Source organism: Leptodactylus fuscus, chromosome 5 (genome assembly GCF_031893055.1).
Source record: "Leptodactylus fuscus isolate aLepFus1 chromosome 5, aLepFus1.hap2, whole genome shotgun sequence".
Taxonomy (NCBI): Eukaryota; Metazoa; Chordata; class Amphibia; order Anura; family Leptodactylidae; genus Leptodactylus; species Leptodactylus fuscus.
The window spans coordinates 72,745,853-72,767,817 of NC_134269.1; the positions used below are offsets into that span (position 1 = coordinate 72,745,853).

Below are 21,965 nucleotides of genomic sequence, written 5' to 3' on the forward strand. Positions count from 1 at the left end.
TGGGAGGCTTTTTTACCTATTGCTTTCAATGTGATACGCACGGAAAAGAGAGCCATGTCATTCAAAGGGGTTTGGTCATTAAATACACTTATCCACTGAATAGGAGATAAGTAACAGGGTAGTGGGGGTCCAACAACTGGGACACCAGCAATCAGGAAAAAGAGGGCCCATCACGAGAAACACTTATGTTTAATTCACGTGGAGGAGGCATAGGGGACATACTGGGTGTCCCAGCAGTCAGATCCCCAACAACCTCACATTTAGCCCCAATACAGTGGACAGGCGAGATGTCTTTAATGACAAACCCCTTTAAGTATGTAGCAATTTAGTCAATTGTGATAACGGTGACTAACAGCCTGCACCTGCGGATACATACAGCTTCAACTGCAAAGTTCTCACATGCTCACACATACATCAACTTCTAAATATACACTAATGAATCACACACAGAATTATCTAAATTATGTATTTATTAAATCACAACTGTTTTAGTTCAAAAATATTCCATATACTGGTTTAGTTAATCTGGCTGGTTAGTACTCAAGTCAGAAACAAACAGTTATAAAACGCAAAAAAATCGATTAGATTATCAAAAGTACCTTTATAAGTCATATGTGTACCAAATGGTATAAAAATGTAGACAAGTTCTACAAAAGTGTCTCTTCTGAGCTTGTCGGAGTCTTGTATATACACCACACAGTGCTAACATGTACATATACATAACTACAGTAGAACCAAACAAGTTGAAGGGCTTGTGAACAGATTGCAATGGTCATTTCTTGGCGCTTGACTCACTCATTGTTCTATTTTGTATATCTGTATATAAGATGTTTTGTTAGTGCTACAAGATGGATCCTGATTAAAATGCAGAAAATCAGATGTACGTCAGCACTGAACAACATGGGGGGATGAAAGCTTGCTGGCTAACATATGCAAATGGGTAATGCTTATGCCAAAAATTAAATTGGGACACTGTAACTACAGTGATGGGAAAAAGGCAAGAAACACTATAAATATATACAGCAGTAAAGAATAAAAGGGTCGACATCTGAGCTGTTCGGATTTTCCTTCTTCAAGAATGTAAACTAGATTTAGCTTTCAAACAGCTCCGATCTTAAAGTGAACCTGTTGTTTTGTTGCCGTATCGGAGAACAGCAAATGAGACAGGGACAGATGTATAATGTATAGCTTCATGTAATTCGGAGCAGTGGTTCTGAATATTAGGACGGCTTCACAAGGGCTGTGAAATATGGACTGGATGTCTGCCGACTGGATTTCTTGTATCACACATTGAAACAGGACCTGGACTCCAAGCAGAATAATAATCCATCATGCCAGGAGTCCCTGCGTCTTCGCTGAAAACATGATTTCAGTATGGGATAGTGGTCCTGCAGAGGGGCAGGGACTCCCAACAATTTAGAGAACTATGATGCATAGAGTCCAGGTCCTAGCGAAGTGTTCAGTCCAGAAAATATGACAAACATCCGGTTTGTGTTTCACTAAACGGAATATGCCCACGTGAAACTGGCCAAAAGTGGAATAAATCCTGAAAATGTGAGAGTAAATACCCCATTGACAGGTTCCTTGTACACACACTGATGTAAGGCAAGCTGTACACAATGCTGTATCAGGCAGGGTAGGGGGGCAGATTTATAGCATGTCATTCTTGTATGCATGTCAGAAGTGGTTGTCCGGGGTTAAGCTCTCTCAGACCATAATTACCTGATTGTGGGAGCCAATGGTCAGTCCCTGGACCAATCAGCTGTACAGAGCCACTGACCCCTGTATATGCCCGGATGATATCACTACAGCTCACCCCCAACTAACGTCAATGAGCACTGAACAGAACTGACTGCATTTGGCCACTGTATAAAGAGCCAGAAGCTAAACTGTAGTGTAAAGGATGGGCACCGGAAGCAGATCTGTACAGCTGATCGGACCAGGGGCTGGGTGACAGCCATTTAACAAATTAGCCATGCCAAAATAAGATGCATCAAAATTATTAAGAGACACACACCACATAATTTTGCGGAATCCTTGGTGGTCCCTTGCTGGGGGGTATGCATTATAGAAACTCTGCTCGTAATCATAGAAAGGATGTACATATCTATCCCCAAGCTCAGCTACATTTACTCTATCATCTCCTGCTCTCAGGTATGGCAGCAGAAACCATCTGACAGGTTCACTGTACTATTACTTTTTCAATAGCTGTTAAACTCAATGAGAACAAGGCTTGGTACCCCAATTTTCCTCAAGACTAACATCTCAAGTCTGCTGTATACATGGGGAGTCAGCCAATGATTGTTACCCTTCCACACACCCAGAAATAGCGATCATCAGCATGTTTTTTGTTTTTTTTTTTGCCAACAGTCCTCCAGGTGCAGAAGATGAAATGGGCTGACAGCAAAATACAAAGATATACAAGATAAAGAGGTTGATAGCAAAAAAAAAAAAAAAAAAAAAAAAAAAAAAAAAATCTAAAATTATATAGACATTTCTGATGCTCCATTTTGGTCACAAGTAATCAAAAACTGAGCTGTACTAGAAACATATAAATAATAATAATAATAAAAAAGCCTTGGCATTAATTGTCAAGACCAACTAATCAATACAATGAACAAAATGTGTATTACCTACTCCGCTTAACACAAGAGAGTAGATCGAAAAGCAAGATGGAGATCCATTACTAGTATAGGTGCCTGGTAGAAATTGTAAGTAGTCATGAAAACTGTGCTTACATTGATAAAACATAAAGGAATCTCGGAAATGGTGCGCGTTCAGACACATTGTGTGCTCACAGGGTACCCCGTTACTGAACCTTGTCCAACCCTGTTTAGGTGGTTGCGTCAAATACAACCGATTATAGTAATGACAAGGACAGATATAATGTACATAAGAGACCCATGTGAACACAACCCTGAAGAAGACATGATACGCGCCAATGCTCTAAATGCCTAGATGAAAGAGGACACTTTGTTTATCAAGTTCACGGTTGCTTCCATTTTCTGCAGTATTCAATGCAAATCCATTGGCCTGTAACCAACCAGACATTTTAATAAGCACCTTTATATTTAACCCAGAAGCCATTTTAAACTGTTGCTCCACTTTCTATTATAAGGATCTATAAAGCGAGAATGTGAATAGTAGTAAGATTTACTACATGGAAGCTGTTCATCTCTAGTCCTAAGACCTCCACCATTAAGCTTTAGGTGGCGTCCACGTACCTGCTGCACCTGCAACATTATCACATCCCTGTCTATCTAGTAGAATAGCCCCAAACATCATCTTGTCAACTAATGACCCCATCCATGGGCCAACAGTCAAGAAAACACCATGGAGAAGGGTACACTAGGTATATAGGTAAGATTTGATTTGTTACAATTCACATTCTCTACATGTGGCAATTTAAATAACCATTAGCTACCTCTTTTGTAAAGAACTTAATGGTGAATGATGAGGTGACACGAAGGAGATTCCCTGCTGGAGAGATGCCTCATTCCCTGACATACACACAAGAGATGCAATTCTAAGGCCGGGTTCACATCTGCGTCAGAGTCTCCATTGCAGAAACCGCTGAAGCTTGGCAAAGAGAAAAGTTCTACACAGACTGAAAGTGACGGACCCTATTATAGTCAATGTGGTCCGCCAGTGTCCATGTGTAACTACTATTTTAGCAGTCCGGCTCTCCTTCGTTCAGCTTCTCTAGCAGTCACCTTGTCCACCAAGTAGGGGTAAAAGTACCAAAGTGAGCAGAAATTGTATAAATATAAAAGTTCCAATTAATTTTGGGAACATTATAGATTTCTTTCTCATACCACAGTAATTTAAAGGTGCTTAGTAAAGTGTCAAAGCTATGTGCCAGGAATGGCAATAGTTGTAAAGTACTGTAGCACGTAACATGTCTAAACTACAAATCAAATAACCAGTATGCAGACTATAATAACAGCAAGAGTAATATAAAAGCTGTATGCTTAATGAAAGGAAATTGATCATGGCACAACTACTTATGTACAAATACATACAAGTACATTATAGTGCAGGATTAGATCATGTTGTAGCTTAAAGTGTACAAAAAATTCAGAAGTCATTTCTTATGTATCCATATTTTATACATTCTGCTGTTGTTTCATGATACGGCAACACTGATCTCTAGTGACCATTGCTGCATATCATACATAACCTGCTGAAATCTAGACACAGCGTGAGATCTATCACCAAGGAGCCATAACCAGCTTTCCTATATGAGTCAATAAAAGCATTGTGACAATGTTCATATTCTGAATATTGGAGACAGTGGGTACACACTGTGTAGATTTCTGCAGTTATTGCACCACATACAGCACAGATCACAAGTGCCATTAGCAGAATACACTACATAAGGGTATATAACAAATTATACCTCTGAGACAGTCCTCCCTGATCTTACGCTATCCTTACACTTATCAGGAGGCACACTTTAAGAACCAGGAGGTCTAACACTGCTGATGAAGTGGCAGAGATACACAATTCCTTTCATAGTGCATAGATAGATCTTAAAGACCTTTCCCAAGTCAAATAAGGCACAAGTAAATGGAAAAATCCCTCACAGTATTACAATCCTCCCTCAGATATATATATATATATATATATATATATATATATATATATATAATAAAAAAAACAAAAACTAGAAAACACTTCAGATTACAACTTGTAATGGGAAAATGTGGAAAAAAAATTCTAAAACCAAGCAGAAATATATGATTTCATTATAAAATAACGGATATGTCATGGTGCTCCTTGTGCTTCGCCTCGTATAATATTTTCTTCACTGACAGTGTTGTCTGTTTGCTCCATGATCTATATTGGGTAGTAGGAGAGAGAAGAAAGTGTCAGTAATACAGAAAAATGAGCAAAGATCCACCAATATCAACTGCTGATTTCCCCCCCCCCCCACCCTTCACTTCGCCTGCTAAAAAAAACTATAATTACAATTTTAAAACGTTGTGTGAAACCCAAAATGTTTATTATGAAAATGTCAGCAAAAATGCCATATGAAAAAATTGTTATAAAAAAGTAGCAAAACATTAAAAGAAAAATGAATATTGTATTAAATTGTACTGATCAACATACAACATAAGAACTTTTCATGTCATTTCTACCACAAAGGTCATATGTCCTACAGCACAATGGAGGCAGACTGCTGTTTGTTTTCATGGGAAGCTAGCAGAACGCTGATGGCCTCTATCTATCTATCTATCTATCTATCTATCTATCTATCCGAAATTACATCAAAATAACTAAAAATCAGTTTCCTCTCAAAACTACAGTAACTAAAAATAAGTTTTAGCCAGTGTTCAAAAATGTTCCAAGCACCAAAGTCATTCTTATTTCCTTCAGACAATGAACATAATAGATATGATAGAACAGATGACATCTTATATTAATTTGATATATCTAGGCATATTTGTTATACGGAGAAAAACTACAACAGATACAAAGCTAAATAATCATTATCACTTGTGGTCTGTGCATCCTTAATATAGAATACTAGCAGTATGTGCTGCCACCTGATGGCTTAAAATCAGAAAGTCACAGGACTTCTACATAGGATGCACTCAGACTGGATTCACATCGGCAGGATACCACACAATATTTACCACCAACAAATACCTCAGATATACACCACTATAAAGGCTTAGAGTGAGTTCACCAGAGTTTTTTGGAGGAGGATTGTAAGGTGAAATCCGTTTCAAAATCTGCCTAAGAAAGTGTCTCCCATTAATTTCAATGGGACTCGGTAGCAGATTTTTTCCTCTAACTCAGTGGTTTTTAACCTTGTTTGAGGTACCGAACCCACCAGTTTCATTTGCACATTCACTGAACCCTTCCTTAGTGATAAATCAAATACAGTCCTATGAAAAAGTTTGGGCACCCCTATTAATCTTAATCATTTTTTGTTCTAAATATTTTGGTGTTTGCAACAGCCATTTCAGTTTGATATATCTAATAACTGATGGACACAGTAATATTTCAGGATTGAAATGAGGTTTATTGTACTAACAGAAAATGTGCAATATGCATTAAACCAAAATTTGACCAGTGCAAAAGTATGGGCACCCTTATTTTATTGATTTGAATTCCCCCAACTACTTTTTACTGACTTACTGAAGCACAAAATTGGTTTTGTAACCTCAGTGAGCTTTGAACTTCATAGCCAGATGTATCCAATCATAAGAAAAGGTATTTAAGGTGGCCAATTGCAAGTTGATCTCCTATTTGAATCTCCTCTGAAGAGTGGCATCATGGGCTACTCAAAACAACTCTCAAATGATCTGAAAACAAAGATTGTTCAACATAGTTGTTCAGGGGAAGGATACAAAAAGCTGTCTCAGAGATTTAACCTGTCAGTTTCCACTGTGAGGAACATAGTAAGGAAATGGAAGACCACATGGACAGTTCTTGTTAAGCCCAGAAGTGGCAGGCCAAGAAAAATATCAGAAAGGCAGAGAAGAAGAATGGTGAGAACAGTCAAGGACAATCCACAGACCACCTCCAAAGAGCTGCAGCATCATCTTGCTGCAGATGGTGTCACTGTGCATCGGTCAACTATACAGCGCACTTTGCACAAATAGAAGCTGTATGGGAGAGTGATGAGAAAGAAGCCGTTTCTGCACGTACGCCACAAATAGAGTTGCCTGAGGTATGAAAAAGCACATTTGGACAAGGCAGCTTCATTTTGGAAACAAAAATTGAGTTGTTTGGTTATAAAAAAAGGCGTTATGCATGGCGTCCAAAAAGAAACAGCATTCCAAGAAAAACACATACTACCCACTGTAAAATTTGGTGGAGGTTCCATCATGCTTTGGGGCTGTGTGGCCAATGCCGGCATCGGGAATCTTGTTGAAGTTGAGAGTCGCATGGATTCCACTCAGTATCAGCAGATTCTTGAGAATAATGTTCAAGAATCAGTGACGAAGTTGAAGTTACGCCGGGGATGGATATTTCAGCAAGACAATGATCCAAAACACCGCTCCAAATCCTCAGGCATTCATGCAGAGGAACAATTACAATGTTCTGGAATGGCCATCCCAGTCCCCAGACCTGAATATCATTGAACATCTGTGGGATGATTTGAAGCGGGCTGTCCATGCTCGGCGACCATCTAACTTAACTGAACTTGAATTGTTTGTCCAAAATACCTTTATCCAGGATCCAGGAACTGATTAAAAGCTACAGGAAGCGACTAGAGGCTGTTATCTTTGCAAAAGGAGGATCTACTAAATATTAATGTCACTTTTCTGTTGAGGTGCCCATACTTTTGCACCGGTCAAATTTTGGTTTAATGCATATTGCACATTTTCTGTTAGTACAATAAACCTCATTTCAATCCTGAAATATTACTGTGTCCATCAGTTATTAGATATATCAAACTGAAATGGCTGTTATAAACACCAAAATATTTAGAACTAAAAATGATTAAGATTAATAGGGGTGCCCAAACTTTTTCATAGGACTGTAAGATTTTTTTCCAAATTCAAGACATAGGAATATGTTTTTTTACTGGTACAAAAAAATGAACCGTGCATAGGGCCTAGGGTTCGATCGAACCCTGGTTAAGAACCACTGGTCTAACTTGAGGGGAAAAAAGCAAGATGACCTATTTACAGGCAGATTCTACCTTTAATAACCCATTAAAAATCAGTATCAATGTAAGGAGAAAAAACCATATTTTAAAAAAAAAATAAAAAAAATGCCACAGTTTTTTAAGTGCGTTTTTAAGTCCCATACAGTATGCTGGAGTTAAAAAAAAAAAAAAAAAAAAAAAGTCCACAGCAAAAACCACATCATGTTAAAGAAAAAAAAAAAAAAAACGTCAAAATAAGTTTCCTAATTCCTGACTTTTTCAGCCCACAACAAAACTCTGTGAACATCCCCTTATAGTGACATATATCATCCATTCCTCCTCACTGCTACTGGATGTCTCAGGACAAAATGACATCGTTGCCACTCTTTTTGGCCTCTTACAGGTAAAAGAGGATCTATGAATAAGTTTGATGTATATTCTGAGAACTTTTCCGCCGCAGTTGCCAAAAGTACACTGTAAACCCAGTGATAAAAAATACTTTCAGCTATCTGCCCCTCACAGCATCCTATTGTTTTTAACAGGAACCAGCGGAACAGTTTATGGACTCACTGCAGTCACTATGTATGCTTTATGAATAATGCATCCCTGTGACAGCAATGAACTTTAGTGGCCAATACCTCATAGCAGCCGCCATTCCAGAACTTTTTCATTTCCTTTCTTCTCCAGGCAACAACAGAACTGGCGAGAAGTGTGCAAGGCACTAGATACAGCAGGGCTGGCTGCCCCATATTGAGTACAAGCAGAATAACTAAAGTCAAAATCATCCCCACAGCATAACCTAGAAGAGAATATTAACAACAGGCAAGTGAATACAACAGGCAAAGGGAGGTGTACTAAATCAAAATACACCAGACTGTGCATCCATCAATTACCTACTAGATCAAATGTTGACTGAGATGATAAATAAAGTAGAATTTACCACGCGGATACATGTGCTTCAAATGTATCTGACTGCATTTTATGTGTGCTTGCAAATCCAAAAAGTTCACAATATGATATATGAAGACGTATAACTATTGTGAGAAGGTAACAAGCAGGGTGCTATATCTCCCCCAAGTTTTTAACTTTGGTGTGGTCCAGTGTGGATCTTGATTAGACTTCAGCTCCAGTTATGAGTCCTTGGCTCATTACTGACTCAGTAAAGGCAGCAGATCCTGCACTCCAGGGTCGATCTAGGGAGTGAAACGAGGTGTATATCTGTCCTGTAACCCCAAGTCCAGGGAGACAAAGTTGAGCTTGTTTTGTTTGTGTGGCTGGTAGTAAGCCACACATATAGTTAGGTTAACATTTCTGGTCAGTTACTCACTCAGACAAGGCAAAAAACAAAATAAAATCCTGCTCAAGTTAAGGCTGTATTTTGTTTTGTTAATTTTGTGCCTTAAGTGAAGGTTTAAATATTTTCCGTTTTTTTCTAAATAAACCAGTTTGCTGGATATTTTGTGTCCCTGTCTCTGACCATTGGGTCTGCACCACTGCTTTTATTGAGCTACCTTCCCCACACTATACAAGCCATAAGGTTGTTCATAGGATCAGGTATTCAAATATTACACCTACCTATAGTACAGGATATGTAATATGTACTAGAAGAGGTAAAGCGAACATCAAATCTTCTGCAGTATGCTACCAGCAGACCTATAATGCAAATACAAAGCTGGAGTTTAATAAAAGTCTGTGAGTTATTCACATAAATCCTTTTACAAACACTCATTTATATGACTTAAGGAACAACTAATATACTTTAGCCTCAGGACCATGTATACCAGTAACTGGTTTAGAGTTTCTACCCAGCAAGTCGACGACTATATACACTGTTACAACCGGTTTATTGTTCACACGCATCTAAAATAAGAATTAAGCAAACAGACTTAAGTAACGTCTATTTCTGCATTGTGTCTGCAGTCCTTATACAGAGCAATGTGTCTCCATGGTAACAAATTACAATTAAACCTGACCATACACAATAAAGAATTCTTTGAAATCTACTTGAATAGAACTCCACACACGCATGATCTTACTGTGAAATGGTTAATAATGACAAACCCGTGTTTGAGCTGGACCTTTATCAAACACTGGTTGCCATGTGAAAACTGATGGGGTAAAGTAACATAGCTGCCATAAGTGCTAGAAAGGAGGAACATAACCTAAGTTGCAGGTGACGGAAGCCATCTTCTTCTCTGCCAGCCCTTTTCTGAGCAGCTGTGCTGTTTAACCCTTTTAATATTTTCATAGGGCAGTTAGTATTTAATGAAGGTCCCAAAATGTCACACAAGTGTGGACTGCAATTGCTAAGTAATAGTAAGAACATTCAAGATCCTACATGACGTGCAGAGTACTATTCTGTATCATGCGGACTAGGATCCTCCAGCACTAAAGTACATATGTCAGATTTGTGGACTGTTCTCTGATCATACAGTCAGACTGTTTTCCATCCATCCTGCTACTTCACTACTTTCTCCTAACTTACATTTAGCATGTTACAAGGAAGTAGAGAACCTATAGGATATTGCATGGCTGCAGACTTGGTTGACATGCAGTGTCTGTGTGTAGTCCGTAACATATAGACCTGTATTAGAGCTGCAGAAACAAAAAGATGGAAGGTTTTTTTTAAAGTAAGGCTACATTCATACAACCGAGGTGCAAAACAACCATGAAAAAAGTCCACTTTTCACGGCCGTCTTGCACTCGAGGGGAACCAGTTTTCACAGATCCCCCAACCATTTGAGTGTATGGAGGGATCTGTGAAAACGGACAAAAATAAGACATGTCCTAGCTTTTCACAGTCCATTACAATAGACAGACAAAATAACGTTCATGTACTGACATTGAAATGAAAGCTGCCATGCAACGGATGTCAGAAGGACATTAATCACTGTCGTGAATGTAGCTTTAAACTTTTTGCTATATAGATTTTAAACCCTTTAGTAAATCATTTCTTCACACTTCAAATCAGGAGATTTTCAACATATGTAGGTTTTGTGGGTTATGTACAGCAGGGCCTCTGGAGACTTCATAAATAATGAGCAGATTTATTCAAATTGGTGTTTTGCACACAAATAGCAACTTTTTTTTTCTTTAACTTTTGCGCCACCTTTGCCACTCCCTGAAAAGGTAGTGTGGTGTGGTGGGCAGGACTGAGGCAATTAGCCCCACCAGATTTCTCATCGCCCAGTGGAGGATACGAGTCATGGCGCACCCTCCGCAAACTTTGGGGTTAATAAAGCCAGTGTAAATGTGCCCCATTGTTCCAACCTTTATTTTGCACAAAAGCCTTACTAAGATAACATTTATTATTATTATTATTATTATTTTTTAACTTACCAGGTACAATTATATCTCCAAAGCCCAACAAGGAAAAAGGCATCACACATAATTTGACAGCAGAGTACTCCAGCCTTGGAACCCTAATAACTACTGGCAACTGGAAGACAAGAAAGTGGCATACGTGAATGCAACATTGTCTGACTATAAAAATAAAAATTCCCCCATAACAACACGCATTCCAGCTTAGATCATTCTCCTTGAGCATACACAATAAATCATCTGTATTGTGGGCAATGCCATGCATATACATTCCCCCACCAGTGATACAGAACAGTGAATGCTAGGAGGAGTTTACCAGGAGCAGCCATCAGTCAGTTGTGCAAAGATTGCAACTTACTACCTATCTACATATCATATAAGTGTCGGTTCATGGGAGTCTGAACCCTGGGTCTCCCACAGATCACGAGAAAGGGGGCCCAATGTAACGCCATCTAAATGGAGAGGAAGACGTGCAAGCCATGCAATGTACTTGGCTTCTCTTAAGCATTCCATAGGGATGAATGAAGGGGCAGCATGCCAACATGAGCTGTACTCCATTTAGACAGGGATACGAGGAACCCATATTCTTATTACCAAGCGATCTAAATTGTGTAGATAAGTGATAGGTTGCAGTGATGAAAGAGCCTTACTTGTATGTATCATCAGAATATTATATTGTTTATGTGAGTAAACAAGTGTGTGGGGCTAGCTAGGAATGGGAATATTATGTTTGGGTGATCACAGGATCCTATACAGTTTTATTACTAGAGTCTGGTCACAGCACTCTCTTTGAAGTAGCCCAGGACACACCAGGTTCATAGCTTAACAAATCTCTGTCACTAGTCAGGAAAAAAAGGGAGAGGGCTGGTAGGCAACAGTAATTTATCCCTAACAACGGAGGTCTGTAAGAATCTAGCTATTCCAAGAGGGGATGTAACAATTCATCCCCAACCTCAAAGGGGGAGAGGGGGTTACGCTGGAAGGGGGCATCTCTGAATAGAGTCAGGGGCTCACCATTACAAAAATTTTATTTCTAAGAGACCTTTGTCACACCTTTGGATCCAGCAAAAAGTTGAGCGATGGCCATCCCATCGGAGATCCTCCAAACTCCATGGAAACAAATGGACTATAAACCACAAGGTTTTTTCTTTTCATTCTTTTATTTTACAAACTGTTTTGCTCATTTTGTCTCCTTTGTTTGTCTTTTTACATATATATTTATTTTATTTATTTTGATTACGTGTGTGTTTGTGTGTGCGCATATATATATATATATATATATATATATATATATATATATATATGTATGTAATGGTGATTTGAGTATGCTCATTATCCTTTTAAAGCGTTTGTGTATGACTGCTAGTGCTTTTTAATGTCCATCAGGGGAGGCCTTAAAAATAAATAAATAAAACCCTATACTCATTTCTCTTCTACTAGGCTACTGCTGAGGCTAGTGATAGGGTACAATGGGCCTGTTGACCTGCCATCTCTGATGCACACAAACAGAGAGTGATGGTGATGGAAGCTGCAAGGCTGAAACCGTTTGGAGGAGAAAAGCAGTATAGTTTTTTGTGTTTTTTTTTGCTTTATTGTAAGGCCTCACCTGCTGCTGGACATACAAAAATTAAGATAATGACATGCCTTGATTTCTATAAAAATGTCTCTACTACAGTTAGACTCATGACTAGTAGGAGGAGAATTTATAACCTGAATGTGGTGCACTTCTGTGGACTGACTTAAGCTTTCTATGAATAATGAGAGAAGCGATATTAGAAAAAAAAAATCAGGTCTTTATCTAGATTTCATATTAGATATCAGTATTCTTTTTACTGATGGAATGGTAACCAAGACACATATAAAGTGACAGCAACAAAATATATGAAAATGGCATGAAATATAACATGAGATAGACATGATAAGGAGCATGTATCTCATTAAGTGAATGTACAGTAAGATATTAGATAGTGTGATAAAAGAATCCATTGAAGTTATCTGAAAGACAATCCTTACTTTCTCGTAGGTGGCTTGAGAGTCAGCAGGGACCTCCACATAGTTCTCACCATTCTAGGATCAAATCCAAGTCAAAGACATTTAATATCCAAATGGATAAGCCAAACATTGGCCAGACTTTGTTATATTTAGTGTATCTCTAGTTCTTTAGTCTAAAACTTATGGTATAAAAGCAATCACAGGACTGACCATAGAACACTCCACATGTCATGCCTTTGCGTTTTCAGTGCAGGAGCAAAATATTATAGACTTGTACACAAAATAAAAATCCATGAAAAGGTCTCCCTTGCAATCGAAGGGTTAAATATAAGGTTACAAGTCCAATGTTAATGTAAAGTGATGCCTTGCTAAAATTATTCCTGGCAGAGTTTTGCTAAAAGCAACAGATGCCTAGGCCTTGGCAGTATGTGGTGGTGCAGGAAGTTTATTCACGTGGTGCTTTACATCCATGTGGTATCTATTTCACTCCAAATGTACAACATGAATTTGCTTTGCAGAGGAGATAAGGATTTTTATATGTATTTTATCGTCTTGCAATCATGCTATGTATTTAAGTTAAAAGAGGTATTCAAGACATTTATATATCACAGGATATGCCATAAATGACTAACAGAAGTGGGTCTCGCCTCTGGTACCCAAACCTATCACTGGAAGAGGGGTCCACCGCACCCCATTCCACAGAAAGCTCTGAATGTTAATTACTGGGCCAAATGGAAAACAAATGTCCATAAATTAATTGTAATTTATATGAATCTTTCATTGCAGTGACAAAAATACATACCCTTTCTGTACTTCCTGATGGTCCAGCTGCCACTTCAATCATGATGCTCTGGCCATTCTGAAAATATCCATTAAAACAGAATAAAATATCATTCCTATAAGAGAGTAACATATATACTAACCCATTCCTTACACTACAGAGGCTCCACATGTCCAGTTCACATACAAAGCTCCTGGTTTGTTACTGCCATATTTCCATATGGTGAACAAGTTAAAGAGATTGTCAGTTTTGTTTCTTTTATTACTTAACCCCTTAAGGACCAGGCCATTTTTTGGTTTCGCATTTTCGTTTTTCCCTCCTCACATTTCAAGAGCCATAACTTTTTCATTTTTCAGTTCACAGAGTCACATGATGGCTTATTGTTTGCGGGACAAATTGTACTTTGTAATGGCACCATTCAATATGCTGTGCAATGTACTGGGAAGCTGGAAAAAAATTCAGAATGAGGCGCAATTGGAGAAAAAATGCATTTGCGCCATTTTCTTATGGGTTTAATTTTTACAGCATTCACTGTTTGGTACAAATGACATGTTACCTGTGTTCTACGTGTCAGTACAAACGCGGTGATACCAAATTTATATAGTATTTGAAATTTTTTGATACTTTTAAAAAAATGATAAACTTTGCAAAATTGAAAAAAAAATTTGTGTCATCATGTTCTAACACCTGTAACTTTTTCATATTTCCATGTATGGAGCTGGTTGTGGTGTCTTTTTATGCGGGACAAGATGACGTTTCTATTGATACCATTTGGGGAAAGATCCGATGGTTTGATCACTTTTTATTCAATTTTTTATAGGAGGCAAAGTGTTGAAAAAAACGCTTTTTGGCTGTTTTTATTTTTTTTGCCGCTACGCCGTTCGCAGTACGGGATAAATGTTTTAATATTCTAATAGTTCAGGCATTTTGGAGCGCAGGGATACCTAATATGTTTATGTTTAATGTTCTTTAATTACTTTTATAGCTGATCTAGGGAAAGGGGGGTGATTTGAACTTTTATATTTTTTTATTTTTTTAATACTTTTAAAAACTTTTTTTTTTCTTCTGTTACATTTATGATCAGACCCCTTAGGTACCTTGAAACCTAGGGAGTCTGATCGCTCATACTATTCACTGCAATACTACAGTATTGCAGTGAATAGGAAAATCGCAGCACTTCTATTAGACGATGCCTCTGGCATCGTCTAATAGATCTAGTGCAGAGACAAGCCTGGAAGCCTTCAATAGGCTTCCGGCTGTCATAGCAACCGATCACCGCCCTCTTGTGACGTTCAGGAGGGCGGCGATCGGCAAAACATGGCGGCGCCCATGCCGCCGGCGCCGTTTACACACTGCGGTCACGTTTGACCGTAGTGTGTAAAGGGTTAACAGCAGCGATCGGCTCGGGCACCGACCGCTGCTGTTAGTGGCAGGTCCTGGCTGTATTATACAGCCGGCATCTGCCGTGTATGGAGCGAGCTCAGCGTGTGAGCTCGCTCCATACATCCCCATGCGACCCATGACGTACAGTTACGTCAAGGGTCGCTAAGGGGTTAATACTGCTGCTAGTGGGGCCATGAACATAAACCAGTACTCACCTCTCTGCAGGTCTCAATTTCTAATACTTGCAGCTCTATTTATCTGTATACAGATCCCACAACTTGTGTAACTAGTAACATGCAATTTGCTTGCAGCGGTCCCTGGGCACAATCAGAGGCCTCGGTGGTGACTTCTTCACAAATGGCACGTGAATGCTATGATGTGTCATTTATAAAGAGGTGACCACTGAGGCTTGTGATTGTCTGCAACAATCACCTGGCAAATACAGCATGGGGACCTATGTTTGCATGAATGGGAGCTACCACTGCTGGAAACAGGGGTGGTTTGTTATGTTTATAGCCCCGTGTGCAGCAGTATTAAATAATAAAAAGGAACAGAAACTTTTTAACAAAAAAGCAAAACAAATAAACATCTCAGTTTTCCACCCTTGACAGTATCTCTTCTTGTTCCTTCTGCCAATATTTTCCTTGCTTACATGTGTAAGGGGTTGTCCACTTTCACTAAATAAATATTGGTTTTCTAATGAAAAGTTGTGTAATTTTCCAATATTCTCCTCATTGTTTTCTATCATTCATTGTTTACTTCCAGTGGATAAAAATCAGTCCATGGTCATGTGACAGACACACAGGTGCACAGCTTATAGTGACTGCACAGTCATCAGACTATACATACATACATACCTTTGTGATGAATGGAGTTATAAAGACAAAAAATACATCATAGAGAAGCAAGAGGCCTAGGAGAATGACACACGCCTGTAATAAAAATAAAGTGACATAAGTGAACATTTTTTATACAACAAATAAGCAAAATTTAGGCTATTTATAGGCAGAAATTCCATACTCAGGAGATAAGCGTTATTAAAGGGGTTTTCCAGGACATAAATACAGTCAGCATCCTTGGGAGAGATCATCAGAGTGATCAGTGGAGGTCTGACATTTTGTACCTCTTCTGATCAGCTGTTTGAAGAGGCCTCTTTCCTATGCAGAGAATAGAGAGACACCGAGCACACTTATAGTGTAGATGGTCTATTATAAATATATAGATGAACTAGCTGGTACCCGCGACTTCGTCTGCGGTGATTGTAGAAGTGGGTATATACAGGCGCGGGTAAGGTTTTCGTACTGTGTATAAGGTATGGGATATGAAATGTAAGTTTGTATCTTGTTTTTGCTGTAATTCTGAGAATACGTGTGACTTTTGTGTTGAAGTTAATTTGTATTTGAGCTGCTATATATACGGTATTGTGAGAAACTTTACATAGTGACTTTGGGACAGAAGTATTTGAAGTTAACCCTTTCCCGCCGATGGCATTTTTTGATTTTCGTTTTTGACTCCCCTCCTTCTAAACCCCATAACTTTTTTATTTCTCTGCTCCCAGAGCCATATGAGGTCTTAATTTTTCCTGGGACAATTTTTTCTTCATGATGCCACCATTATTTATTCTATATAATGTAATGGGAAGCAGGGAAAAAATTCAGAATGGGGTGGATTTGAAGAAAAAATGCATTTCTGCGACTTTCTTAGGGGCTTTGGTTTTATGGCGTTCACTGTGCAACCAAAATGACATGTCCCCTGTATTCTGTGCTTAGTTACGATTCCGGGGATACCAAATTTATATGGTTTTATTTACATTTTGACCCCTTAAATAAAATCCAAAACTGTGTTAAAAAATTATTTTTTGAAGTCGCCATATTCCGACAGCCGTAACTTTTTATACTTGCGTGTACGGGGATGTATAGGGCGTCTTTTTTTGCGGGACCGGGTGTACTTTGTATTTCTACCATTTTCGGGAAATGTTATTGCTTTGATCACTTTTTATTCAAATTTTTAGCAGAATCAAAACAGTGAAAAAATGGCAGTTTGGCACTTTTGACCATTTTTCCCGCTACGGCGTTTACCGAACAGGAAAAATATTTGTATAACTTTGTAGAGCGGGCGCTTTAGGACGTGGGGATACCTAACATGTATGTGTTTCACAGTTTTTAACTACTTTTATATGTGTTCTAGGGAAAGGGGGGGTGATTTGAATTTTTAATCCTTTTTATTTATTTTTTTTATATTTTTTTTACTTTTTTTTAAACTTTTTTTTTTGCATTTATTAGACCGCCTAGGGGTATTGACATGGGTGGGGGGTGTCGCGGATTGTCAGAGTGGTGGGGGCAAACATGGCTGCTCCGGAGCGTTAAAGAGCGCCTCCTAGAGAATCGTTAAGGTGAGGGGCAAAGTGGTAAAATATCTGTATATGTGATTGTGTGGGGTTAGGGGCGAGGCTGTAGAGGGCAATATGAATTTTGTGGCTTGCTATGGTCCAAAGTGTGTGAGATTGCAGAGATGGTGGTGTGAGTTTGGGTTTTGTGGGGGTCCTGGCACAAACGTATGTGCGCTATTGTGACAAAAAGTAGCCTATTGTTTAATCGAGTGTAATAACTATGTTTGTGGAAAATTTCAGCCAAATCGGTGGAGCGGTTTTTGCGTGATTGACCGCCAAACATCCAAACATCCAAAGGGTTCTGGGAAAAACGTATGTGCGCTATTGTGACGAAAAGTAGCCTATTGCGCAATCGAGTGTAGGGACTATGTTTGTGGAAAATTTCAGCCAAATCGGTGGAGCGGTTTTTGCGTGATTGACCGCCAAACATCCGAACATCCAAAGGGTCCTGGGAAAAACGTATGTGAGCTATTGTGACGAAAAGTAGCCTATTTCGCAATCGAGTGTAGGGACTATGTTTGTGGAAAATTTCAGCCAAATCGGGGTCCAAAGTGTGTGAGATTGCAGAGATAGTGGTGTGAGTTTGGGTTTTGTGGGGGTCCTGGGAAAAACGTATGTGCGCTATTGTGACAAAAAGTAGCCTATTGTTTAATCGGGTGTATTAACTATGTTTGTGGAAAATTTCAGCCAAATCGGTGGAGCGGTTTTTCCGCGATTGAGGAACAAACATCCGAACATGCAAACATCCAAACACACAAACCCACAAACTCACATACTTTCACATTTATAATATTAATAGGATTATCTGGTGTTTATGAAAAGAACTCAGGACCTGGTGGCCTCTCACCTGATCGGGTTGTGACTCCGTTCACAACTCCGTTTTCAGCAATATTGGGCTTCGTCAGAGTGAGAGTGGCAGCACGTCTCTATAACACTGGTCAAAAACCAGGAGGATGCACCAATGGAAGAACAAAAGGACGGCGCTCTCAGGTCCAAAGGAATTTATTCAAAAAGAAGATTGCACCAATCAGTGCAATCTTCTTTTTGAATAAATTCCTTTGGACCTGAGAGCGCCGTCCTTTTGTTCTTCCATTGGTCTTTCCTATGCAGAACAGTCACATGGCATGGCAAAGAGGCCGCAGGTTTCACCCAAATGCTGTGGCTTCTATAACCAGCTGATTTGTGGGAATCCCAAGTGTCAGATCCCCAAAGATCACATATTGATTACCTATCTTAAGGACAGTATGTAGTTTATGTCATTTTCTTCTACAGGTATGAACTTGGTAGGGTTGGTATGGTTCACACTACTTTGCAGATTCTAAATGGTCTACCCTAGAATGCAAGCACAGTACTCTTAAGAGGACCTCTACCACCACCACTCTCTGCACCAATTTTTCTCTAATCCCCAAAGTTCTCTGTTCATGCACTGCTAAGAATTATGGGTAAGGAATAAGACCTCATCAATGAAAATGAGGACCCTATATGAGTTGCACACAAGTGTGTGCTAGCCGCCGGCCGTGCCGTTCATTCATGAGCAGCAGACAGGAGACATCTGGATAGCACACGGTCACATGCAAGGGGCCTTTCTCCAAAGAAACCTAAGGGCATAATCTGACTATTATTACCAGAATATGACCTTAGGTTTCTTTGAAAATCATCCATAGAACTATAGGGAGCTACCTGCCAAAAGGTGGTGCTAGGAGCAAGTTCCTCATTTTCACCAACGCATATATTTTTTATGTTAGAAATACATACCGTATATACTCGAGTATAAGCCGAATTTTTCAGCACAGTTTTTGTGCTGAAAAAGCCCCCCTCGGCTCATACTCGAGTCAGCAAAAAAGAAAAAAAAAAAAGGGTTTATGACCAGCCACAATATCAATATATAGAATCTCCCATAAAACAGTGCAAAAAAAAGAAGACTTAAAAAAAATAAATAAGAGTTCTAAATCCCTCTCACTTTCCCTAGAATACATACAAAAGTAGAAAATGACTGTGACACACATACACATTAGGTATCCCTGTGTCTGAAAGTGCCCAGTCTACTGAATATAGGGGATCTGCAGTGCTCCTATAAACCCCTTCCCGACGGAACAGGAGCATTGCAGATACCCTATATTCAGTCAGACTGAATTCCAAGTGGGGGAAGAAAAAACAGTCCTCAAGCTCAGGGAAGGGGCAGACAGACAACCAAAACACCCCCTCCCCTTCCCCAGCATCTACTGCACCCAAAAACTCCGACCATTTTAATTTTTGAAATTTTCCAGTAGCTGCTGCATTTCCCCCCTCGGCTTATACTCGAGTCAATAAGTTTTCCCAGTTTTCTGTGGTAAAATTAGGGGGGGTCGGCTTATATTCGGGTCGGCTTATACTCGAGTATATACGGTAGTTTGTTAAGTCAGAGAGGAGAGTTTCTCACTTCACCCATCAATAGCATCATCTGAAATCTTTATTACAAACCAGAGACATAAGACTATATGTACAAAGCTGTATATTATATGTGCATTATCAATATGTTGATAAATGATGATGCAGATCTACAGTGGAAAGATTACTACAGATTCAGGAACATTTCTCTACCTTAAAATTTGGCATTCTTAAAGTTTTGATAAAGTTAAGGCAAAATGCAATCCCCAGAATATCCTGAAGTATCCAAATCCACCTAAAATGAACAAAAAAAAATGAACACAAAAGAATTTTATTCAAGCAACAATAAAAGCAGCTAGCATATCAAATCTACAGCACATTGTAACTATGCGCACTATGTGGCCACTTCAAACACAGATGCAAATGTTTATCTCTGCTGACAGCTGAACCAGTGGCATGTACAGTCTATTAATAGGAGAATGAAAAATGTGTCATGTGCATTAAAAACATTGCACACAGTACCTGTCTTCATTCCGAAAGACTGCCCAAGTCACAGACACCGCTACACAAAAGGCGGCCAGGAAGACTAGCCTCACTTCTGTACTTTTACTAAAACACGAAATTCTGTGGAAAGTAAAATAACACAAAGAAATTAATACAATTTACAAGATGCAAAAAAAAAAAAAAAATCCAATTCATAAATACACAACCAAAGGCTATCCAGACTCACTTGCATCTTCCATATGGGATGTACTGAATCAGTGCTGAGAGACAGTTGAACATACTCAAGGCAGACGCCAAACAAAACACGCAAATAATAACATACACTGAAAACAAAAGAGAAACTCTTTAATTTGCATATAATATATAAGTCTAGTAGGTAATGACTTCTAGGAATGCAAATGAATAAACTAGACAAAAGGATGTACCTTGGAAGAAATGTCCACATGTACGTATATTAAGGCGTGTTCACACAACCTTCTTTGGAGCAAATTTTGAGGCAGATTCTGCCCCAAAATCAGTGCCAAATTATGTCCTGTATCTAAAGTGAGGCAGGGATTGAAGCAGAACACTGGAAAATAAGCTTCTTGCTCAATCTTTCCATGGATTCCACAGCCGATTCAGCCACAGAACCCACGGAATGAGCCATTCATTCATCGGTGCCTAATCAGAAAGTGAAAACCTGGGGGGCAGAAAGTGAAGAGGAATTTGAGGCAGGAGTATTCCTCAAATTCCTCTTTCATCCGTCCCTTATCGTACCAGCAAAACGGATAGGACTGCAACAAATTTCATATACATCCTGGAGAAAAAAAAAAAAAAAGTGGCAGACATTATCCTGTGGCCAGATGTTAAACCTAAAGCATCTCATGCACAGGGTGAATTCCATGTTAAAACTAACAGCAAACTTCATGAGAAATTCACTCCACCAACAGGGGTGTTCAACCAGAATCACTTAGAAATAGTAGTGTAGTGAACATACATTTTAATACAAGTTATTCTGTGTGTCAAACACTAACACAAAGAAAAAAAGAGCCAGATACTACTTACCTAGCCACTTATAGAAGAAGTACAGCAGAAGTAACATGACACAACATATGACAACAAATAGGATAACAGTAAAAGGAGTGAATGTCACATTCTCATCCTTCTTCTTCCCTCCTTCATTCTCCCCTGTATTCTGGGAAGGTCTCAAGTCTTCCCTACAAAAGAGATTGATATTGTTTCATTCCATTAATGTCTAAATCTTACAATATCTAATATAAATATCCACCAGCCAGAATAAATTTCCATGGATGTAATTTCATTTGTATGTTACCCGCGTATGCTCCTTATAAAATGTATCTGAATTTATATAAGTAAATACAACAGCTAAAATATTTGTTCTGTTCCACCGATTACATGATCTGTTCATAAACTTAAACTAACATTGGCTGACAGCCATCTTCTACAATACACCCATTAACATGCACGTACAGCAAAATAAAAAGGTTTTTAAAAACACAAGTCTTACACTAGGTTCACACTAGCGTTCAGGGTTCTGTTCTTCATGTCCGCTTGGGTACACGAAAAAGGGAAACCCTATCCACTTAAAAAGCAGTTACCTATGGACACAATAAACTATAATG

The 21,965-nt window shown here is 38.9% G+C and overlaps 1 protein-coding gene across 2 annotated transcripts in view; it reads right to left on the reverse strand.

Moving 5' to 3' along the window:
* Positions 1-470: 470 nt before the first annotated feature.
* The window catches only part of SPPL2A (signal peptide peptidase like 2A), a 35,145-nt gene continuing 13,650 nt past the window's right edge, over positions 471-21,965 (reverse strand). The window contains exons 6-16 of one of the 2 annotated variants that reach the window (XM_075273393.1): positions 21,388-21,539; positions 20,570-20,666; positions 20,362-20,463; positions 20,053-20,134; positions 15,941-16,015; positions 13,722-13,778; positions 12,941-12,994; positions 10,946-11,045; positions 9,182-9,259; positions 8,245-8,405; positions 471-4,839 (exon numbers count right to left, since the gene is read on the reverse strand). In XM_075273393.1, the coding sequence (XP_075129494.1) occupies positions 4,768-4,839; positions 8,245-8,405; positions 9,182-9,259; positions 10,946-11,045; positions 12,941-12,994; positions 13,722-13,778; positions 15,941-16,015; positions 20,053-20,134; positions 20,362-20,463; positions 20,570-20,666; positions 21,388-21,539 (1,030 nt within the window). In that variant the 3' untranslated portion in view covers positions 471-4,767. The remainder of the gene's footprint in view (positions 4,840-8,244; positions 8,406-9,181; positions 9,260-10,945; positions 11,046-12,940; positions 12,995-13,721; positions 13,779-15,940; positions 16,016-20,052; positions 20,135-20,361; positions 20,464-20,569; positions 20,667-21,387; positions 21,540-21,965) is intronic. The other variant, XM_075273394.1, reaches the window with a different exon arrangement.